The sequence below is a fragment of the Vidua macroura genome, chromosome 2 (genome assembly GCF_024509145.1).
Source record: "Vidua macroura isolate BioBank_ID:100142 chromosome 2, ASM2450914v1, whole genome shotgun sequence".
Taxonomy (NCBI): Eukaryota; Metazoa; Chordata; class Aves; order Passeriformes; family Viduidae; genus Vidua; species Vidua macroura.
In genome coordinates, this window is record NC_071572.1 from 103,103,815 (window position 1) to 103,124,077 (window position 20,263).

General features: G+C 41.3%; 2 protein-coding genes across 3 annotated transcripts in view; one reads left to right on the plus strand and one right to left on the minus strand.

Annotated features, from left to right (window-relative positions):
• The window catches only part of JAM2 (junctional adhesion molecule 2), a 57,076-nt gene extending 48,393 nt beyond the window's left edge, over nucleotides 1-8,683 (minus strand). The window contains exon 1 of the mRNA XM_053971570.1: nucleotides 8,432-8,683. Within this exon, the coding sequence (XP_053827545.1) occupies nucleotides 8,432-8,651 (220 nt within the window). The 5' untranslated portion in view covers nucleotides 8,652-8,683. The remainder of the gene's footprint in view (nucleotides 1-8,431) is intronic.
• On the plus strand, nucleotides 8,617-18,945 carry MRPL39 (mitochondrial ribosomal protein L39). Of its 2 annotated transcripts, none has more exons than XM_053971572.1 (10): nucleotides 8,617-8,692; nucleotides 10,128-10,334; nucleotides 10,556-10,695; nucleotides 11,336-11,435; nucleotides 12,701-12,768; nucleotides 14,043-14,155; nucleotides 15,683-15,748; nucleotides 16,960-17,113; nucleotides 18,128-18,175; nucleotides 18,809-18,945. In XM_053971572.1, exons 1-10 carry the CDS (start codon nucleotides 8,650-8,652, stop codon nucleotides 18,893-18,895), a joined length of 1,026 nt encoding a protein of 341 aa, XP_053827547.1. In that variant the 5' UTR covers nucleotides 8,617-8,649; the 3' UTR covers nucleotides 18,896-18,945. The 2 variants fall into 2 exon arrangements, with proteins under 2 accessions (XP_053827547.1, XP_053827546.1); XM_053971571.1 differs by lacking the exon at nucleotides 8,617-8,692 and adding an exon at nucleotides 9,470-9,601.
• The last annotated feature ends 1,318 nt before the right edge of the window (nucleotides 18,946-20,263 follow it).

The window sequence follows — 20,263 nt, forward strand, 5'->3', positions numbered from 1 at the left end:
GAGAATCCTCCTTTTGGTGATTTCTCTACTCAAAGTATATTTTATTTTGCAGAGGGAACAAAATCTCTCTAGATTTATTCTTCTACAATTTGCATGCTGATTTCTAGAATAGCTTTGATGTAAAATAACAACAATAAAAATCAGTATAACAAATAAGAACTGCTAAATTTGGTTGCAAAAGTGTTGCAATGTTGATACTCAAACACCTATCACAGATAGATTACCAAGGAAGATGACTGATTCCTCTTCTCAAAAACCTGCAGAGAAGAGGGGCAAAAGCAGTGCAGTTTATGAAGAGAACTGGCTGTTTAATTAGCACCTTGAAGAGTAAGATGCTACTTTCTATAGAATCTCTTCTCTGTTATGGCTTACACGTGCCAGACTAGAAGATAGTTGCAGGAGAGATAATGAATGTTCATCCCTGCACTGCCATTAAAAATAACTTCAGAAAAAAGTTTAATGAAAGACAATGTTTTCCTAGTTTGTCACATTCAGGCATATCTCAAGTTTACTCATTGAATTTAAGTAGATTAAATAATGCAACCCTCATTCCATGTAAGAAAACACATATTTTTATCCTGTTGATAAGCAGGTAGTATAGATGTGTGATGATCTGGGGGTAGCTGTTCTCTTGCTGGCAGAATGAAATGCCAGTGAAAGCATAAGGGATAACAGTTCTGTGCTGCTTTTCCTTTTTCTTCCTGTGATTTCCTACCATGATTGCTCTTTAAATGTTTTAGTGTCTCTTGGTTCATCTATAATAGAAGATAACCCAGCAAGTTTGCAGGTAACTGTGCCTGATAATGATAAGAGTAGCAGTGGGGAAGATGTAGAATATGGAGCCACAAAGGGAGAAAATGAAAGACACAAAAAAAAAAAAAAGTGTTCCTGTGCATAAGCATGCCTATCATTCTTTATATGGACAGTTGAGAGCTTACTGTTATTGGAACTTACATGGTTCAGGCTTTGATCAAGAAGACACCTTTGAATATTTTTCCATATTCAACAAAGAAGAAACAGATTTTTTCATATTTCTAAAAAGAGAAATGTTATGTTTGAGATGGTCAGAGGTGCCATTTGAGATTTGGTGCCACAGCCTGTGCATAAGATCTCTGTACACATTTTTTCCTAAGCACACTAACTTGTTGTTTGCTATATTTGCTCTAATAAATGCTGAATACAGTAGCACACAGCTGTGAAGTGACCATTCTGATGTGATTCCAGGCATAGCTATGGGGCAAGTTGAGGGAAAACTATTTTGTAAAACTGCTAAAACAGACTCCATTTAATTTAGCTCAATTGCCAATATGCATATTTTACAATCAGTAAAATACAATTTTTTTTTCTAAAGTCCATTTATTGATGTGCTATGCATTTTTTTTTGTGCAGCTTTGACTGCCAGCCTGCAGTACATTGAATCTATCAGTTTGAAAGCCTTGCCCTTTAGTGTAAAGAATAATCAGCAGCCATATGTAAGTGTGTGGACAGGCTGATATTTCCAATTTAAGGGACACTTTTCTTCTTTTGCAATTTTAGTTTTCACCGCACCTGTTTTTTTACAATGTCCTGGGGTATTGCTTTAATGGCTGTCCACTCCCCTGGTTACAGAAGGCCTTGTCTCCTTTTGAGTTCTGTGGCATTTTATTATTTTTTATAGCTGCTTAATGCAAATTGTTTTAACTCACATCTGGGAAAAAGAACCTGATTTATCTGACAAATTATCTGCTTGTTTTGTAATTTGAAACTAAAAACTGTGAGCAAGTATATTTTTGAGAAAAGAAGCAAAAAAAAAAAAAATTTCAGATACCAAGCTGTCATTGATGGCTGTTTAAAGACAGAGCATGCCGTGGGTTTAGTTGCCTGGTTGTAATGCAATGAACTAGAGTAGTGATAGAACACTGTATTGCTATTAGACTTAAAATATTTCATACCTAACGGGACTGCCAAACTTCAATCAAGAAGGCCACAAAATGTGAGGGCAGAACAAGTAAAGAGCAATACAAATTACTCGTTCTCAGTTTCATTTTTCAGTGAAACTCCCTACAGCCCACCTTAATTTTCTGGCATGTCTTTTATGATTTTATCTTTGACTTGCAAAGTACAGAATCAATGCCTTTTTCTTCTTCTTTTTTTTTTTTTTTTAACTGAACTTGCAAGATTACTGCCACTGAGTAGGCAGCTCAGTAGCAAATAAAGGTACATTTCTAAAAAAGATCCATCACATAGGATGGCATTGTAGGACACACTTCAGCCTAAACAACAGTGGATAATGCATTAGCCACAATGCTATTGGTGGAGAATTCAGAATTATTTTGCCACAGTGTTCATAATGCTTTACTGCTCACTAGATAAAAGAATGCCTGGATGGCAGAGACGAGAGTTCTGGTGAGTGGTGTTAAATCCAGTTGGCAACTGGTCACCAGTGGTGTCCCCAGTGCTCAATACTGGGGACAACCCTATTTCATGTCTTTGTAATGATCTGGACGAGGGGATCGAGTGCATCCCCAGTCAGTTGCAGGTAACACCAAGTTGGGTGGGAATGTCGATCTGCTGGAGGGCAGGAAGGGTCTGCAAGAGGAAGCCCGATAGGCTAGATCAATGGGCTGAGGCCAGTGGTCTGAGGTTCAACCAGGCCAATTACCAGGAACGGCCCTTAGGTCACAACAACCCCCTGCAGGACAGGCTGGAAAGCAGGAAAAGGACCTGGGGGTGCTGGTTACAGCAGCTGAACATGAGCCAGCACATGCCCTGGAAGCTAGGAAAGCCAATGGCACCTGGCTTATCTCAGAAGAAGTATGGCCAGCAGGACCAGGGCAGTGACGGTTCCCTGCACTCAGCACTGGTGAGGCCACATCTCAAAACCTGTGTTCAGTTCTGGGCCACTTAATTCAGGAAGGACATTGATGTGCTGGACCATGTCCAGAAGGGCAATGAAGCTGGGGAAGGATCTGGAGCTCCAGTGTAATGAGGGGCAGCTGAGGAACCTGGAGTTGGTTGGCCTGGAGAAAAGAAAGCTGAGGGAAAATCTTATTATTCTCTACAACTACCTCCCAGGATGGTGTAGCCAGTCTGGTCTCTACTCCCAAGTAACAAGTGATGACAGGAGAAAATGGTCTTAAGTCATGCCAGGGGAGGTTCAAGTTGGATATTAGGAAAAAATTTGTCACAGAAAGGGTTGTAAAGCATTGAAGCAGGCTACACAGGGAAGTGGTGGAAGTGTTCCGAAAATAAGTAGATGTGGTACTTTGTGATATGGTTTAGTACGTGTGGTGGTATTCAGTTAAAGATTGGATTTGATGGTCCTGGAGGTCTTTTCCAACTTCAAAGATTCCATGATTCTATAATTCTATGGTGTTATGAAGAATACACCTCTTAAGATGTAGTTACACTGCATGTCGTCTTACAAGGCTGCTGCTGCTTCTGGCCATGGATTACTGCTTTCACTTTGCTTGTGCATGAAAATTAGTATAAGAAATAATGTTAATCATAGGAATAAAAAATTATCTTTCAGCAGTACTCATCCTGCAAATTGTATCACTTCAGTGACCTTGCATTCAGTGCCTTGTACAGTGCTGCTACAGTTGTTTACCTAGAGGATGAGCAGTGAGAAACAGCCAAGAATGGCAAAGGGAGGCACAAGAATTTTTAAGCCAATTTAACTTTTGAAGCATTTACATTTAAGTGAGCTCAGAGCTGGCTTTGGGACTATGAGGGTGATAAACATTCATGGTTTGTTGCTTACACACTCCTGTTGGGTCACATACCATGGCATAAGAGCAATTACAGGGTTCCTGTTGCTTCAGAGGGAAACCTTGTATTTTCTGACCACTACAAAATAATAGACATGGTTTTCCTGAAAGTTAAAGGGCTTTATGAAGACTGATAGGTTGTAATTCTTCTTGGACAGCTCTGTTAAGTAATCTCTTCTTCATTTTTCTTTGGGCATTGAGGGATAAACAGATGGGCTACCCAGGTTCCTTTGAATGCAGCCCAGGACATAATTAGCTTTCTTGGCTATGAGCACTCACTGCTGGCTTATGTTCAGTTTTTCATCAACCATCACCCCTAAGTCCTTCTACACAAAGCTGCTCTCAATGAACCCTGTGTGAAATTTCCAGCACCTTTGGATGTATTTTGATTTTCTCTGGGTGGTACAGCTTTGCACTGTCATTCTGTTGGCTGAGGGTTACCAAAAGGCAGATAACCTTGCTCCTCTCTATAGCCTTCAGTGTGTTACAAATCTCAGATTTTTTAAAATCTACATTGTGCTTCCAGAGCTACGTCAAACAAGTAAAAGGACAGAGCAGATATCCTACCATAATTTTTTCTGAAGATTTGGCTTAATAAAAAGTTGCAAATACTTGTACAAAAGAAGTTTTAGAGATTAGGAAGTGCCAGATTAAAATAGATATGTATAATAAAGTGTCCAGTATTAAGCAGGACTTTACTCCTGATGTTCAATACTCCCTCAGAGTGACAGAACAGGGTTGTTTCTGTCTCTTTCTCTGAACATTCTGAATGATCTACTCATAGAATAAGTGTTCTTTTTATACCCTACACTAGTAACCTTGTTTTGCCTATGGTTTTTTAACAATTTAAACCAAAATTATTATGTCATGTGATCATTGACTGCATATGATTCCTTGAGTTAATAGGAGAAATGGTGTAGTTGAGCTGTAATTACGCAAATATTGGCATCATTCTACGTAACTTGTATTTAATTAATTTTAAAAATGAGGAAGCAGGATGATTGAGTTGCTGAAATTCTTAACCTATCAAATAATGTAACCAAGGGCACAAATGGCTACCTTACTCACACCCCTGGTTTTATGGATGAGAGCCCAGGTAAAGAGGGAAGCCGGTGCCAGGTACCAAACCAAGGGGACCCAGCTGTCCCACTGATCCACAGATGTGCTTCCACAGTGGAAAATTCCATGTCTTTTATTTTTTTGATGCTGAGTTTAATTACATGCTTTAGCTCTTAATGACACTAATTCAGTGTAACTGTCTGACGTTGGCTTCATGATGGCTACTTATATCATTGCCAGCTCAGGATTGCAATGAAGACCATTATCAGCTAAACTGTAAAACATCAAAATGAGCTCTTCAGTTATTTCATAAATTTATTTTTTTAATGTGAACCATGGTTTTCCTACATGGGCAGCAACTAGTTTCTACTTGCATTCCATCTTTTGGGAAGGAAGGACAGTTGGGAGGTGTGAGGAGTTGGCCTTGGCTGGACACTAAGCGCTCCCCAAACCACTTTATCACTCCCCTCCTTAACTGGACAGGGAAGAGAAAATATAGTGAAAGGCTTGTGGGTTGAGAGATCACTCACAAATGACCATCACCAGCAAACCAGACTAAACTGAGGAAAGTTCATTTAATTTATTGACAAATCAGAGTAGGGAACTGAGAAATAAAAACAAGTCTTCCCTCATCTCTCCCTTCTTCTGTGGGTTCAACTTTACTCCTGATTTCCCAGCTTTACCTCCTCCCCTCCTCAGTGACACAAGAGGATGGGGAATGAGGGCTGCAGGCAGTCTGTCACACGTTGTCCCTGCTGCTGCTTGCTCCTCATGAGGAGGACCCACACTTTTCCAGTGTGGGCAGTGGAACCTCTGCTCTGGCACCTGGAGCATGTTCTTCCTCTCCATCTGCACTGACCTTGATCTCTGCAGGGCTGTTCCTCTCACACATTCTCAGTCTTTCCTCATCTGCCTACAATTGCTGCTGAAGAGTAACTCTTTTTTTTTCCCTTCTTAAATCTGTTATCCCTGAGCACTACCACTATTGCTGATGGTTAATTTTGGCCAGCAGTGGGTCTGCCTTAGATCCAGCTGGCATTGGCTCTGTTGGACACCAGGAAAGCTTCTGGTTGCTCCTCACATAAAAATACAGGGGTGCTCCCCTGTAGCTCCCCCGCTCCGCTTCTGTGTTGGTTTTGCATCATGGAAGTGATGTTTTGGGAGAGGCTGCTGGCAGCTTCTTTCGTGTCTGATAGAAAACTAATCAGTGGTTGACTTTGGGAATTGACAATCCACTGGACAACCACTGGAAAGCTGTACACGCCTCTGTGAAAAACACATGTTAAAGATAAAAGAAACGCATTAACTTTCTCTTTTCTCTTCCGGCCAGCGAAGAGGTAACAGGGCCAGCCCGGCCCTTGTCTCAGCCAGGCCGGGCCAGGCAGACCCTGCTGCGGGGCGCCTGCTGGGCCCCCGCTTTTGGCTGCCGAGCAGGGGGAAAGGAGAAGCCCATGTGTGTTGGCTGCTGAGATTGTAGTCGCTCCCCAGCCCCAGACTGCCGCAAGCTACTGAGCCCAGCCGGGGTTAGTGACCACCTACAGACCCCGGGCAAGATATTAACTCTTTCAGTGCTTCAATCCTCCCTCAGCTGAGAGAACAAGACAAAAGTGCAGACACGTAAAGAAACAACATGAAGACACTGATGTCAGTGAAGAAGTAGTTAGGTCTCAGATGGGAGGGATGAGATGTCTTTAGTCTTAAGCTGAAATCCTCTTGTAAAGCTATGGAGAATGACTCTCTTTTCCCTATAATGCATGAAGGTATGGGGAGATGAAAGTGTTCAAATTGTAGATATCAAGCAAAGGTCCCCATGCTAAAGTAAGTAGATGTTAAAGTAGCTATGTTCCTATAAGAAGTTTGAACAGAGAAAGAGAGAAGAGTGATGAAGATCCTGAAGATCCAGGGAGAGAAGATTTCTGTTCCTAGAGATGATCTCAGAGATAGATAATGAGAACCTTTGCTTTTGAACAGCTCACCTTTAAATCAGTACCCCATAAGTTGATATGGCCCATGAATACAGCTGTAGGAAAAGCTTGTGGAACATGGGAGCGATTTTACGATTGCAGATTTCCCCGGGCAACTGCTATTTGTAGAAATGGAGAGCTACGAGAGAAGAAGTCTCCATAACATTAACACGAGGGACTTCTCTCCCTAAATGAACTGAAGAAAGACTGTTCTAGAGGTGGTAAACTGACTGAAAATTTTGTCTCTTTACATTGTCAGTGGGAAAGAAAAGATTGTATGGGAAGGAGAAGTGTCCTGAAGGTTTTGTTCTGATTTTTATTACTCTTTCTTTAGTTACTGTTAATAAATTTTTCTTTATACCCTTTTAAAGTTTTGAGCCTGCTTTTCCTTCCTTCTAATCCTACCTCACAGAAGGAGACGAGTAAGTACATGCTAGTGAGTACACTAGTGATTGGCCAGCACTGAACCCACCACACTAATTAGCGCATTGGCCGAAAAATCTCAAACTAGCAAACCAAAACCACTACACAAAATTGGTATTTCTGCCTGGTTTCAAACTGAAACTGCCATATCTTCTCAAAGCCTAGCCATGCAAACCCAGTGCAGGTGGGCAGTGTTAGCGAAGGGGAGCAGGCAGCGAGTGATGGAGGTGCAGCATTCTGGGATGATGTTCCTGCCTATGGTAATGCTCAGAACTACTCTCCAGGGCACTGAAAATAGCACCGAGACTGTCAGAGCTCACACAGTATTTGGACAATGCTCTCAGAATCACAGAATGGAACTGGAAACAACCAACCTACCTGGTCCAACCTCCCTCCCTGCTCAAGCAGGGTCGTCCCAGAGCACATGGCACAGGATTGTGTCCAGATGGTTGTGAAATATCTCCAGTGAGGGAGACTCCAGAATTTCTCTGGGCAAACATGGTGTGACTCCACAACCTCTGTCTCAGGCACATGGTGGTGGGATTCTTGGGATTGTCCTGTGCAGGGTCAGGAGCCAGACTGCAATCACAGTCATAGATTTACAGAATGGTTTGGGTTGGAAAGGACCTTGAAGATCAACTAGTTTCAACCCCTTGCCATGGACAGGGACACCATTCAGTAAACCAGGTTGCTCCAAGCCCCATCCAACCTGACTATGAACAATTCCAGGGATGAGGCAGCCACAGCTTCTCTGGGCAACCTGTACTAGGGCCTCACCACCCTCACAGGGAAGAATGTTTTCCTTATATCTAATCTAAACCTACTCTCTTTCAATTGAGGCCATTTTCCCTTCTTCTGTCACTACAAGCTCTGGTAAATAGTCTTGCCTCTCTTTTCTGTAAGTTTTCTTCAAGTGCTGGAAGGCCACCCTAAAGCTTTCTCTTTTCCAGGCTGAACAGTCCCAGTTCTCTCAGCCTTTCCTCACAGCAGAGTTGCTCCATCCCTCTGATCACCTTGGTGCCTCCTCTGGCCTGGCTCCAGCAGCTCCCTGTCCTTCCTGTGCTGGGAGCCCAGAGCTGGATGCAGCCCTGCAGGTGGGGTCTCAGCAGAGCGGGGCAGAGGGGCAGAATCCCCTCCCTGCCCTGCTGCCCACGGGGCTCTGGATGAGCCCAGCACAAGGGGGGATTTCTGAGCTCCCAGAGCACACGGCCGAGGAATGTTCAACCTCTCACCCACCAGGATGAGATCGTCCGACGATCGCTGCGGCTCCCTTCCAACGGAGAATACATTCTGTGGCTCTGAGTTGTGGCGGGGCTGCTGAAGGTGGCGGCGACAGCCGCGACCCAGGCAGCTCCTGCCGCCCGGCGGCCGCGCGCGGAGCAGCGGTGGAACCGCGCGGCTGTGGCCGGTGTTTCCGGCGGAGCCCGGGGAGGTGGCACCGTGGCTGTGAGAGCATGGCTGGGCCGTGGGCCGCTCGCGGGCTGCGGGCCGGAGGACGTGAGTGCGGGAGGGAGCCGGGAGTGCGGGAGGGAGCCGGGAGTGCCGGAGGGAGCCGGGAGTGCGGGAGGGAGCCGGGAGTGCCGGAGGGAGCCGAGACCGCGGGAGGGAGCCGGGAGTGCGGGAGGGAGCCGGGAGTGCCGGAGGGAGCCGGGAGTGCGGGAGGGAGCCGGGAGTGCCGGAGGGAGCCGAGACCGCGGGAGGGAGCCGGGAGTGCGGGAGGGAGCCGAGACCGCGGGAGGGAGCCGGGAGTGCGGGGCCGGGCCAAGCTCGGGCTCGTACTGCGGCCGTACTTTCATGGGCTGAGGTGCCCTTATTAGGCCGCGGGGGAGTTGGCCTGTCTGAGGGAAGGGCCTTTGCAGCCAGGGAGCGACATTAACTTTTGCATAGGACCAACTATCCAGAGTAGTTAGGGTTGGAAGAGACTGCTGGAGATCGTCCAGTCCTGCCAGGGCAGGGTCACCACGAGCAGGTGACACAGGACCATGTCCAGGTGGATTTGGAATGTCTCCAGGGAGATACTCCACACCCTTCTAGGGCAGCTTATTCCAGTCCCTCTCCATTGAGAGAATTTCTTCCTCATGTTGAAGTGAAACTTCTTGTGTTTTAGTTTATGGCCATTCTTCTCATCCTGTTGCTGGTCACCACTGAAAGGAGTCAGGCACCAACCTCTTGGCACCCACCTTTGAGATATTTATATGCATTAATGAGATTCCCTTTCAGTCTTCTCCTCTCCAAACTAAACAGGCCCAGCTCCCGCAGTCTCTCCTCATAAGAGAGATGCTTGAGACCCCTCATTATCCCCTTTTGTTGCCTCCTGTTGTGACTTTTTGCAGGCAGTGCAGGGGCCCAGCATGGTCACTTGCTGGAGCTGCAGAAGTGCTACCTTGTACATACTGAGACAGACAGGTGGGTGATCGGTAGTGTTGTAGAAACCAAAACCTTATAAAGAGGCTTTGAAAACTCAGCATGGGTCACAGAATGGTTGAGGTTGGAAGGGACCACAGTGGGTCATCTGGTTCAACCTCTGCTCAAGCAGGATCATCCCAGAGCACATGGCACAGGATTGCATCTAGATGGTTCTGAAATATCTCCAGTGAGGGAGACTCCACGCCCTCTCTGGGAAATCTGTTCCAGTGCTTGGTCACTGTAGAAGAAAGTTCTTCATGTTTATGTGGAACTTCTGTGTGTCTGTTTCTGCCCCCTGCTTCTTGTCCCATTGCTAGGCACCATTGAGCAGAGCTTGGTCCATACTCTGACCCTTCCCTGCAGACCCTGACAGACATTGATGAAATTCCCTCTCACACATCCCTTCTTGAGACTGAACAGGCCCAGTTCCCTCAGGCTTTCCTCATAAGAGGGATGCTCTGCTGGACTCACTTGAGGATTGCTTACTCCAGGATTCTTGCTTACTCAGTATCTCTTCTGTCACCAGGGTACATCTCCACACCAGCTTTCTCTCAGCTGACACCTGATGAGGTGGTTCGGATGCGTAATGAGCTCTTCACCAAAGAGAAAGAGAGACAATTGTCTCTTCACCCACGGATTGAGAAAATTGAAGTGAAATACACTGGAAAGTTGCACTCTGGCAGTGTGTTTGTCATGAACAAGGCTCTGTCTACGCCATACAACTGTGCCATGCGTAAGTGGTTGGACTTCTGAACTAGCCCATCATGGTGCATGTCGTGCTGCCAATTGAAATAGAAACAGTTAATTTTTGGAGGCTTATTTCACAGTTCATCCTTCCAGGTCATTTACAAATAAAAAACTTGCAGTTAGAAATGCAGCAGTCTAAACTGCTGATCTTGGAAAAATATGGTTAATAACTAACTAATACTTTAGGGTTTTTTTTACTGTCTTTAGATTTAAGTGAATGGCATTGCAAGAACTCTGTTCTGGCTGTTGTGGATGGTGAAATCTGGGACATGTACAGACCCCTGACCAAATCATGTGAAATTCAGTTCCTTACCTTCAAAGATGAAGATCCAGAGGAAGTAAACAAGGTAAGTTATTCTCCTGTTCCATTGTAGGTGACCCTGGTTCTCTGTACTTTGTCTTGCAGGTGGCCCTAATTATGACCACTTGATTCTGTGAGCACCTTTCAGTTCCACGCCTGTCTGCTTTCTTGAACTTTGTTGTCATTAAAGTTCAGACATTTTTAATGTCTTTTTAATGGTGCACCATGGCTATCATTAGCTGGACTAGTGTGTGGGCTAGGAGAATTGTTGGCTTTCCTTTCAACTGTTGTATTATTCTGTGATTTCAGATTTAAATATCTCCAGGGTTACATCTGGCTTGCATTCTAAGTGCAGTTTTGATTTTTTTTGTTTGATTCTGTTTGGAGAATCATCTCTGAATAGAAGTTTAAATACTAAAGAAAGTAATCATAGAATCATGGAAAAGCTTGTGTTGGAAGGGACATTAGAAGCTCATCCAGTTCTGCCCCCTGCCATGGGCAGGGATGCCTTCCACTAGACCAGGTCGCTCATACCCTTTCCAGTCTGGCCTTGAACACTTCCAGGGGTGGAATGCTTGGGCTGGCAGCTAGGTTTGTTCATCATCCAATTAAGTTTTGGGGGATTTTTTTGCTTTGAGTAATTAGCTTCTAGGCATTAAATTCCTGTTCTGAAATTCTCTTTGCAGGCATATTGGCGTTCCTGTGCCATGATCATGGCGTGTGTGCTAAAGCGGGCATTCAAGGATGAATACTCAGTCAAGCTAGTTAAAGCTCCAGAAGTGCCAGGTGATAAAAGTGTTTTATATTGATTGTCTTTTGCTGCTTCTCAAGCGAGTGTTTAATAACCAAACTTAGAAAAAAATTATTTCCAGTGATTGATGGTACTTAGCATTGATATGTGTATTACATGCTGTTGTAGTTGCCTTTAATTTATAATGACCACACTAAAACCAATTTTGTTATCTATGTTCAGAAAATAGGTCTGTGTGGCCACTGGGTTTCAGACCACTTAGGATTTCATAGCTGAAATTAGTAACTAAACCTCTGTATTGTGAAGTGACATGAGCAAGGTTTCTAGATGTGATGTGACATGTTTCTGTGGAATTTGCTTTAATAACTGCATAACCTTGTCCATCCCTTGAGTTTCTAAAAATGACAATGTCTACACCAAATTGGAAGATTATTGAGGTACAAACAAGCTGTGTAACAACTTCTGCTCATCCATGATCTAAGATTTAGAAAAGTGAGAAAATGCACAAGAGAAGAGGTTGTTTCAATAAAAAAACCTGCATAATTATGCATTTAATATATGAGAAGGTTGGTTGCTGGTCATGTGGAGTGCTATAACTGCTTCTCTTTTTAGCAATTTTAGCATTTGTTGTGATTGATAAGTACAGGTAAATATTCCAGTTCTACCAGAATTTGGAATAATCTTGGATATGCTCAGCTATATCATTGTACTGCATGTATAGAAATAGTGTGATTTTACTGGGTTCATAGATTTGATTTCTAAACAGCCATAACTCAATATATACAAAATATCTAACAACTGTCAGATAAATTTGTGTTGCCTTTACCAGAAATTTGTGTCATGCTTGTGTCATGGATAAACAGCTCTAATATTGTCTGATTTCTCTATGCAAAAAATTCCTCTTTATAATTTAATAGCTCAAATTTATTGTATGAGGCCTACAATGGAAAAACAGTGACGTGTTTTTAAAGTGAGTGGTTTTGATTTTTTCTGTAGCGTTAGATGCAGCTTTGTGAAGCAGTTTATTTTTTCCCCTCTTTATTGGGATTCTATTATACTGACATTGCATTAAAACTCCTTTCAAATTACTTTCTCATTCAGTGAAATTAAATTAAAACAACACAAGTTCAATCTGTCATTTTATAGTATAATCAAAGCTGAAAAATTTTGTTTTATGATGAATTTCTAGAAGTAATTCTGTGTTTCTTCTAATTAATTTTGTTGTAAGAATATAGTATGATTGTAAAATGCATACTTTGTTACCAACATGAATATTTTTATCTTTGGAATGGAATTGCAGTGATCTCTGGAGCTTTCTGTTGTGATGTGGTTTTGGACAATAAACTGGATGACTGGAAACCAACAAATGTAAGCACTTTCTAGGTTTAAACCCAAAAAGTTCTACAGCTTGTGTCCTTATCCAGTTGTTCTTTTTTAATAGGGGAGAAGAGACAGAGCTTTTTTTCCCTTTTTGTTGGTGCACATTTGGAGTAGTCTCTGGGAGCTGATCTCTGCATTTACCACAGACTCGTGCTATGGCAGAGTGCTCTCACATTTCTTTTCAGACAAAAATGAACCTTGTGCTGTCTTCCACATGCTTTCAGGCTTTAGGTCTGTGGAGCTAGAGAAAATTCTAGTCTGAAGCACAAGTTCAGAAACAGTTGATGGGACCATTGGGACCTCAGTGCCATGTTTGTTACTATACAGATCTGTTCCTCCTCAGCTGCTCTTGCCTGGTAATGTAGATGCAGCCACAGTCTTTGAGTAGAGTCTCTGAAAACAAAAGTGTGTATAAGGCATATTTTCTGTTGGTTTACAGCAGAATCAATTTGTTGTTGAATAAAATCTGTGAGCACATTCAGCTGCAGCTCTCCTTAATAGCTTGCTTATGTTTCATGCTCTGCAGTAAATCTAATAATCTGAATACTCTAAATCTCAGAACCATTTGTGATCACAAATGTTTTGCCCATTTGGTGTCCATTCTTGTTCTTGTGCCCAAAAACCAGCAGAGGGGTCTATGGCTAGCAAAGCAATATTGGTACAATGCAGAATTTCTCTTCAATATGATCTTGTAGCTGAAGTAATTTAGTTAGAAATATTTTCTACATGACATTTTAAATGTAATTCCACCTCATAACAATTTCTTACTTACGAGTAAATCTGAATTACGCAGAACCTCAGATTTTGGTCCAAGGTGACAAATTTTAATTTATTAAATATTCAGTATCTTTTTTTCACTTTGATCTATCATAATAGAGCTTACTTATAAGTGAAGACACCACTCTGGGAAACAAGATTTATAGATGAGTATTCAACAGTAGCAAGACTGTGTATGTAGTACCATGTAGGGAAAACCTACTGTTAAACTGTCTACATGGGCAGTTTAATTAATATATATTGTTTTTGATGGAAGAATGCCCATTTCTCATTGAAATGACTGGGCATTGAATCTGTCCATTAAAACAGTGATTATCTATAGTGCTCTTATGATAATAGTAAGACACTCCTGCAGTAAAATTGCTATATTTAGGGTTTATAGTAGATGATCTTTGTTGCTTTGACTAATATTTAGTGTTTGCTGTGCTTTACGTGTTCACTACAGCTATGAAAAGGTGGTTACAGTTTTTATGTTCTTTTATTAGGACAACTTCTGTTCTTTTACAAGGGATGCCAAAAAGCTAATCCATCAAGACCTGCCCTTTGAAACACTGCATGTTGAAGCAAAAGTAGCACGTGAAATGTTTCAGCATAATATGTGAGTGTCTGAATTTGCCTTTCTTTCAGAGAGGCAATTAGAAATCAAATAAAATCTCTGCTTGGTTTTATAAATCTAAAATAAGATGTGACAGGTGAAGTAAGAAGGTACTTCTCCCACTGCTCTGAATGAGCCTGCCTCATTCTCCTTCCACCAACTTACTCACACCAACTTACTTAGTTCTTACTGTTCTCTTCAGAGGCCAACACCAGGCACCTTTACTGGATGTAGTTTTGTGACAAACTGGAAGACTGAGACTTCTTTTGTTCACTAGTGAGCTTCAAGATTCCACTACTATTAAACTGAAATTCTGGTGGTTAGCCTCGATATGGTGGCCTTTTGTGAAAGGCTTCCATACTTAAAGAAATTAATATTTTTCATGTCCTGGTATCTTGAAATGAAGATTTAATGAAATGCAGTTTTTGAACTGTGTAGGGGAGAATGGGTAAAATACTTTGGTCTGTGCTATAAAAAAAGGTTTGTTCAAAACCTCCTGTCTTCTTTGCTGAAAAAAATACCTCAGCCATGTTTCTGGTCCACCGCTTTTTGGCAGTTGGAGAGATGTAGGGGGAAAATGAGAAATAATTTATCATTTTGTGAACCAAAATTAAACTAAAATAAAGCTAAAGTTTCAAAATAGCAAATTTTTTAGCTTAATGCTGAAGTTCATTTTAATGTGACATATGGATCATTGTCTCCACTTTGTTGGCTGCATTGACAGCAGGTGGGAGCTGACTTTTGATGGTACCTTTAGATATTGTGTATAGAAAGCACAGAGAACATTTTCCTGTATTGCAGGCAACCAGCTGTTAAGGGCTACACATTGCATCAAATCAGTTTAGGTGGTGTCATGGTGTCTTCTAGTCTTACAGGTGACCTGAAAAACTCTTACTTGTAGTAGTAGGTCCATTGTATCTTTCTGAATAAAACTGCTGTGGGAGCATGGCCCTCCTATAAAATATGCACAGAATAGACTGGAATAGATGTTTCAGTAGGAAGGGACCTACAACAACCACCTAGTTTAGCTGCCTGGCTGATGTGGGGCTGACAAGTTGCAGCAAGTTATTAAAGGCATTGCCCAGATTCCTCTTAATCAGTGACAGGCTTGGGACATTGACCACCTCTCCAAGAAGCCTGTTCAGTGTTTGAACACCGTCTCCTAAGGAAATGTTTCCTAGTGTCTAGTTTGAACTGCCTCCCAGCACAGCATGAAACCATTCACAAACATCCTGTTTTAGGATCCCATGTTGACTGTGCCTGATGATTGCACTATTTTTAAAGTGCCTTTCAGTAGTGCTCAGTAAAATCTCTATAATTTTTCCATGAAGTGAGGTTAACTCACAGGTCTGTTAATGAAGCATGTCAAATATGTGTTCTCATTAGGAATTTAAACCAGTCTCAAAGCTCACATAAATATAAACATGATTTTTAGGAATTTTAAATGAATTAAATTAGTTTCTGAAGTGTTCTTGTAAGAGCAAGGTGTTAAAGGTGAGGATTTTTAAAATAATTTTTTTTCTTGTCTAGATACAAAATGGAGATGATAGAAAGAAAAGCTGCTCAGAATATGAAAGGAATTGTGCCATTACATAGGTAAGCAAAACTGAATTCCCATTCTGTAATGATTCACTGGAACATTTGAGTATATTGCAAGTACTCTCTGCAAGTGAGAGGAGTGAGTTACTTGGGATGGTTTTAAATTTAAAGATCACTTACATTCATTAATATCTGTGGTCTGTCTTAAGTTGTTGGTGTAGTTTGTTTGCTTGTTTTTTTTAGTATAACCATTGTTTTGTGATACTTCGTGATACTGCATTTCTATTTCTTGTTATGTTAAGGATGGTAAGTGCTAGAGAAGTCTTACTGTTTTCAGTGCTTTTACATGAAAACTAAGTAAATATCTAGAGCTTGACAGGCTAAATGAAATACAAATCAAATACTGGTTTGAAAACAAGAGTTAGTGTTGTATAATGGATTTTTCTTTCAGGATTGTCATGATCTTCCTAACTTGCAATCTACTGCTTTGTAGTGGTGGAGATGAGAATAGGCCAGCATTCTGGGGATACAGTGTAAGATGCAGAGTTCTTAGTCTGGAGGCAGGATAATTGCCTGTATCTCAGGCAATTCTCTGTCGTAGGCTATTGTAGGATATTTAGTTGTGTAGATGTCTAAAGAGTTCCTAATTTGTTTTTGTTCTATCTCAAAGAGCATAATCTGTCTAAAGGAACAGATGACTTTGCAGTGGTGGTTCTTGAAATTTGTTGTGTCATTCTCTCCTTCTTTCCACTCTGATTCGCTCAATAAAGGGGAAAATGGGCTTACCTATTGCTTTCTGGGAGAGGTTCATTCTCAGAAAGAAATTCTCTGTATTTCTTTGCTGTACTATGTTGTCTCTCTTTTCTTAATTGATTTGCAGTTTTCCAAGAACTGGAAAGGGAGATAACTGTGCAGGTTGTAAACACTGTAGTGTGGAAAACAGGTGATCTTGGAGACAATCTTTTTCTGGTGAATGACAGTTATCCCAGTTTTAGAGCCAACATGGCATCAAACTTTTTAAACCTAAGATCCTTTCCTAGACTTGAGGTTTAAATTTTCTAAGTTAATTTAAGGAAATTGTGTGTCCTGTACTTTTGGTTTAGGAAACTTAAAAATGCTGAGCTGGAGATTTGTTTAGATTTGGTTTGGGGTTTGTGTGGATTTTCTTTCTGTTGATTGGAATTTGCTAATCAAAAATAAAACCTAATCTCCTTGTATTTCGCTCCAAATATATTTGGCATATAAGCTGAGTTTTTTTATCCTCCCAGGTTTGGTGACTTTGTAGATGTTAGTGAAGGTCCTCATATTCCAAGGACAAGTTTCTGTTTCCAGTATGAGATAACAGCAGCCCATAATCTTCAGACTGACCAGTCTGAATTGATAAGGAGATTCCAGGGTGTGTCCTTGCCAGTCCATTTGAAGGTAAGTAATCAATTTTGCACAGGTTTTCCTTCTTTAAATTAGAGCATTTTACCGGTGTTTCCGTCTTTGTTAGATGCTGTGTTGGTAGCTAAATGGAATTCATAGTTGAGAACTGTAGAAAGGGAGGGCCCCTCATGGTGACTGTGTTGGATATATGGGGTTCATTTTCCTGAAACAGTTGTGGATGTGCAGTCAGAATTAGAAAAGTTTGCATGAGAGGACCCATTATATTATTTTTCAGTATGCAAAGTGTTGTTTCGGTTGTATAATTCTGCATAGATATTTCATTCTGCTTGCCTAAGTTGTGCATGCCAGTCTTCTTACATTTAGGCTACTGACAGTGCTTAAAAAAGCTTTGTATTTATGCTCATGATAAATATACCATTCAAAGAGTTTCATGATACCAAAGTAAAAAGTAGCAGCAACAAAAACTGTCCTAGCTCTAATGAGTCTTAAACAAAGGCTTTGCAGGACTGAAGGTGGAGGCAGGAGTCTTTTTTTCCCATTCGTGTTGACTTACATGATTTTGACCTTGTGGTCTAGCACATGTACTATTGTCTTAGTTGGGGAAGTTTTCAGGGGTTCCTCAGCTCATCTCTGTGTTCCCTTCCTAAGTATAATTCCCATTTTTGCCAATTAATTCCTCAAGGATTCCACACAGTGGATGAATCATAGAACCATAAAATAGTTTAGGTTAGAAGGGACCTTAAAGTTCATACAGTTCCAATTCCCCTTCCATTGGGAGGGGCACCTTCCACTGGACCAGGTTGCTCAGAGCTCTATTCAGCCTGGCCATGAACACTTCAGGGATGGGGCATGTGGTGGGTAATTTATTCAAGTCCCCCACATGAATATGGGCAAATTGGACACCAAAATTTTAAGTTGATAAAACGGAACATTTGAACTGGGCATTATTATGGTTTTGTACCAGCATTTATATACATTTGTCAAATCTGTTCTATGATATGATTATTTTTTACCTCTTCTAACATCATTTGATGACATTTCACACAGGCTCACCACACTGTGTGGCAGAAACTGCTGGAAAGATCAAAGAGGCTGGTAAGTCTCACTAGTGGTGAAGTACAGGCTACCAAATACCAAGGTATGCTCTGATAGAGGACACTTTGAATTAGAGGTAGGTAGTATACTCAAGAACATATCTTCAGGAATGGAAATATTCACAGGTGAATGGAAATCAGAAATCTAACTGTATTTATTAGAGGATGTGGTAGCACTGTTTCTGAGCATTGCGCCATTTAAAAAACATACACTATTTGATTGATATGATTTGTCCAGTTAAAAAATACTTCAAGGTAAATGGAACTATAAAATATTATAACCCACATATAACCAAATAACCATTATCAAGACATATTTAAACATAGGAAGTCTTGTAAGAATTGAAGAGCAGCTGTTGTAGAGCCTTCCGATCAATAATTTTACTTACTTGTTTGACAAGAGGCAGAAAAAAAAGTACTTAATGTCTTCTGAAACTTGTTAGCCATGGATATGGCATCTTCCCTGAACTTAGTTTGAATATTCTTGTCCTTCAGGTTGTTTAATTTTGGAGAAGATAATAGTCTTTGTAGATTGTCCTTTCTTGTTACAGTGACAGTATAAGGGGAGGATTTTCAGGATCAAGGAGAGTGAAATAATTTTAAAAAACATAACAAAATTGCTATCTTTCTGCAGGTCACTGAAGAACAATATTTGGAAGCAGCAGCACGATGTCTTGAGGCAAAAGATGGAACTGAAGAAGAAAAACCTGTATCCGTTTAAATTAAGTTGAACCTCTACATGTACATAATAAAATATGTATTTTTACATGACTTGTTTGTGCCTCTTACAAAAATGTCTTGGGCAATTGTGCTGGTTTAGGGCAAATTGGGGAGAAAACCTCCAAAAGGGGGCCCCCCAGAAAGCAAACCAACACAGTCCCTCCTCCTCAACTGGTTCGGGAAAAATTTCCTCAGAGAGAAGTGGAAAAAAACCTGTTTATTTAAACAGGCAAAGCACTCCCCAGCACAAAAAATGAACAATACCAGATGCCAAATCTCATTTGCTGCTCTGAAGAGATGACAAACTTGGAAAATATCTCTGGTGGGTGGTCGCTCTGTTATCAGTCCCTCCGGCACTGGGAAAGGCTGCTGCCCAGAGTTGGTGCTGGTAGGCCACAGAGTGCGAGCTCTCGGTGCTCCCTGGGTCCCAGTCTGGAGCAGGTTCGAACAGTTCCAAGAAAAGGGAAAGAAAACCAGTCCAGGGAAAACAACTTTGCCTCAGCTGGCTAAACTAACTAAAAAGCAAAGGATTGCTCTGTTTTGCCCTGTCCATGCCCAGACAACACAGTCCAGCAGAATGTGGAGGAGTGAGTGCAGGCTGGTAACAAACTCTGTGCTTCTTTGAGAGCCTTTGCTCTCAGAGCCAGTCTTGAAGGCACAGAATATAATATCCAGCATAAACAGATCACACAATTGGGGATACAAGCATCATAACCTCACCCTAGGACAGTAATTCATTTGAATTCTGTGACCTAAATCGTAGATATGTCTAGGCACAGGTATACACAAAATGTTTCAGTCCACTTCAAAGGTTTCCTCAAAGAAAAAAAGGGCGGATGGAGGGAAGGTAATTTTTTATCTGCAATAACTTGCAAGTTGCCCCTGTCCTTACCATGACTACAGTAATTGAATGTGTCCATCCATATGTTGTTGCCTACTGCAACTGAAAGTTGAGACATAGTATCTTAAAAAGATACCCTTAAAAGTATGTAAAGGTGTAATTGCATTGCTTTACCAATACAGAAACAGTAGAATGTAAAAGCCAGAAAGTTCTTGGGGTTTAATGATTTCTTTCTGCTGCACAAGTGCTGTTAAAGATAATTTTCCAGAATAATACCAATAATTTAGTTCATTACTTGGATCCCTAGTGTACTAAGATTTATTATGCATTTTCTTTCTTTGATATTTAAATATGTTGACTTCAATTAAATTTTGCAAGGGGGTTTTGTTAGATGATGCTTTCTGACATTTTGTATTTTCATCCCTAACACATTAGAACTGTTCTCATTATACCAGAGGAAATTTTTATTACTTTTTGAAGTGCAAATATTTTCTCTGAATTTCATCCCAATTATTATTTTTACCATTA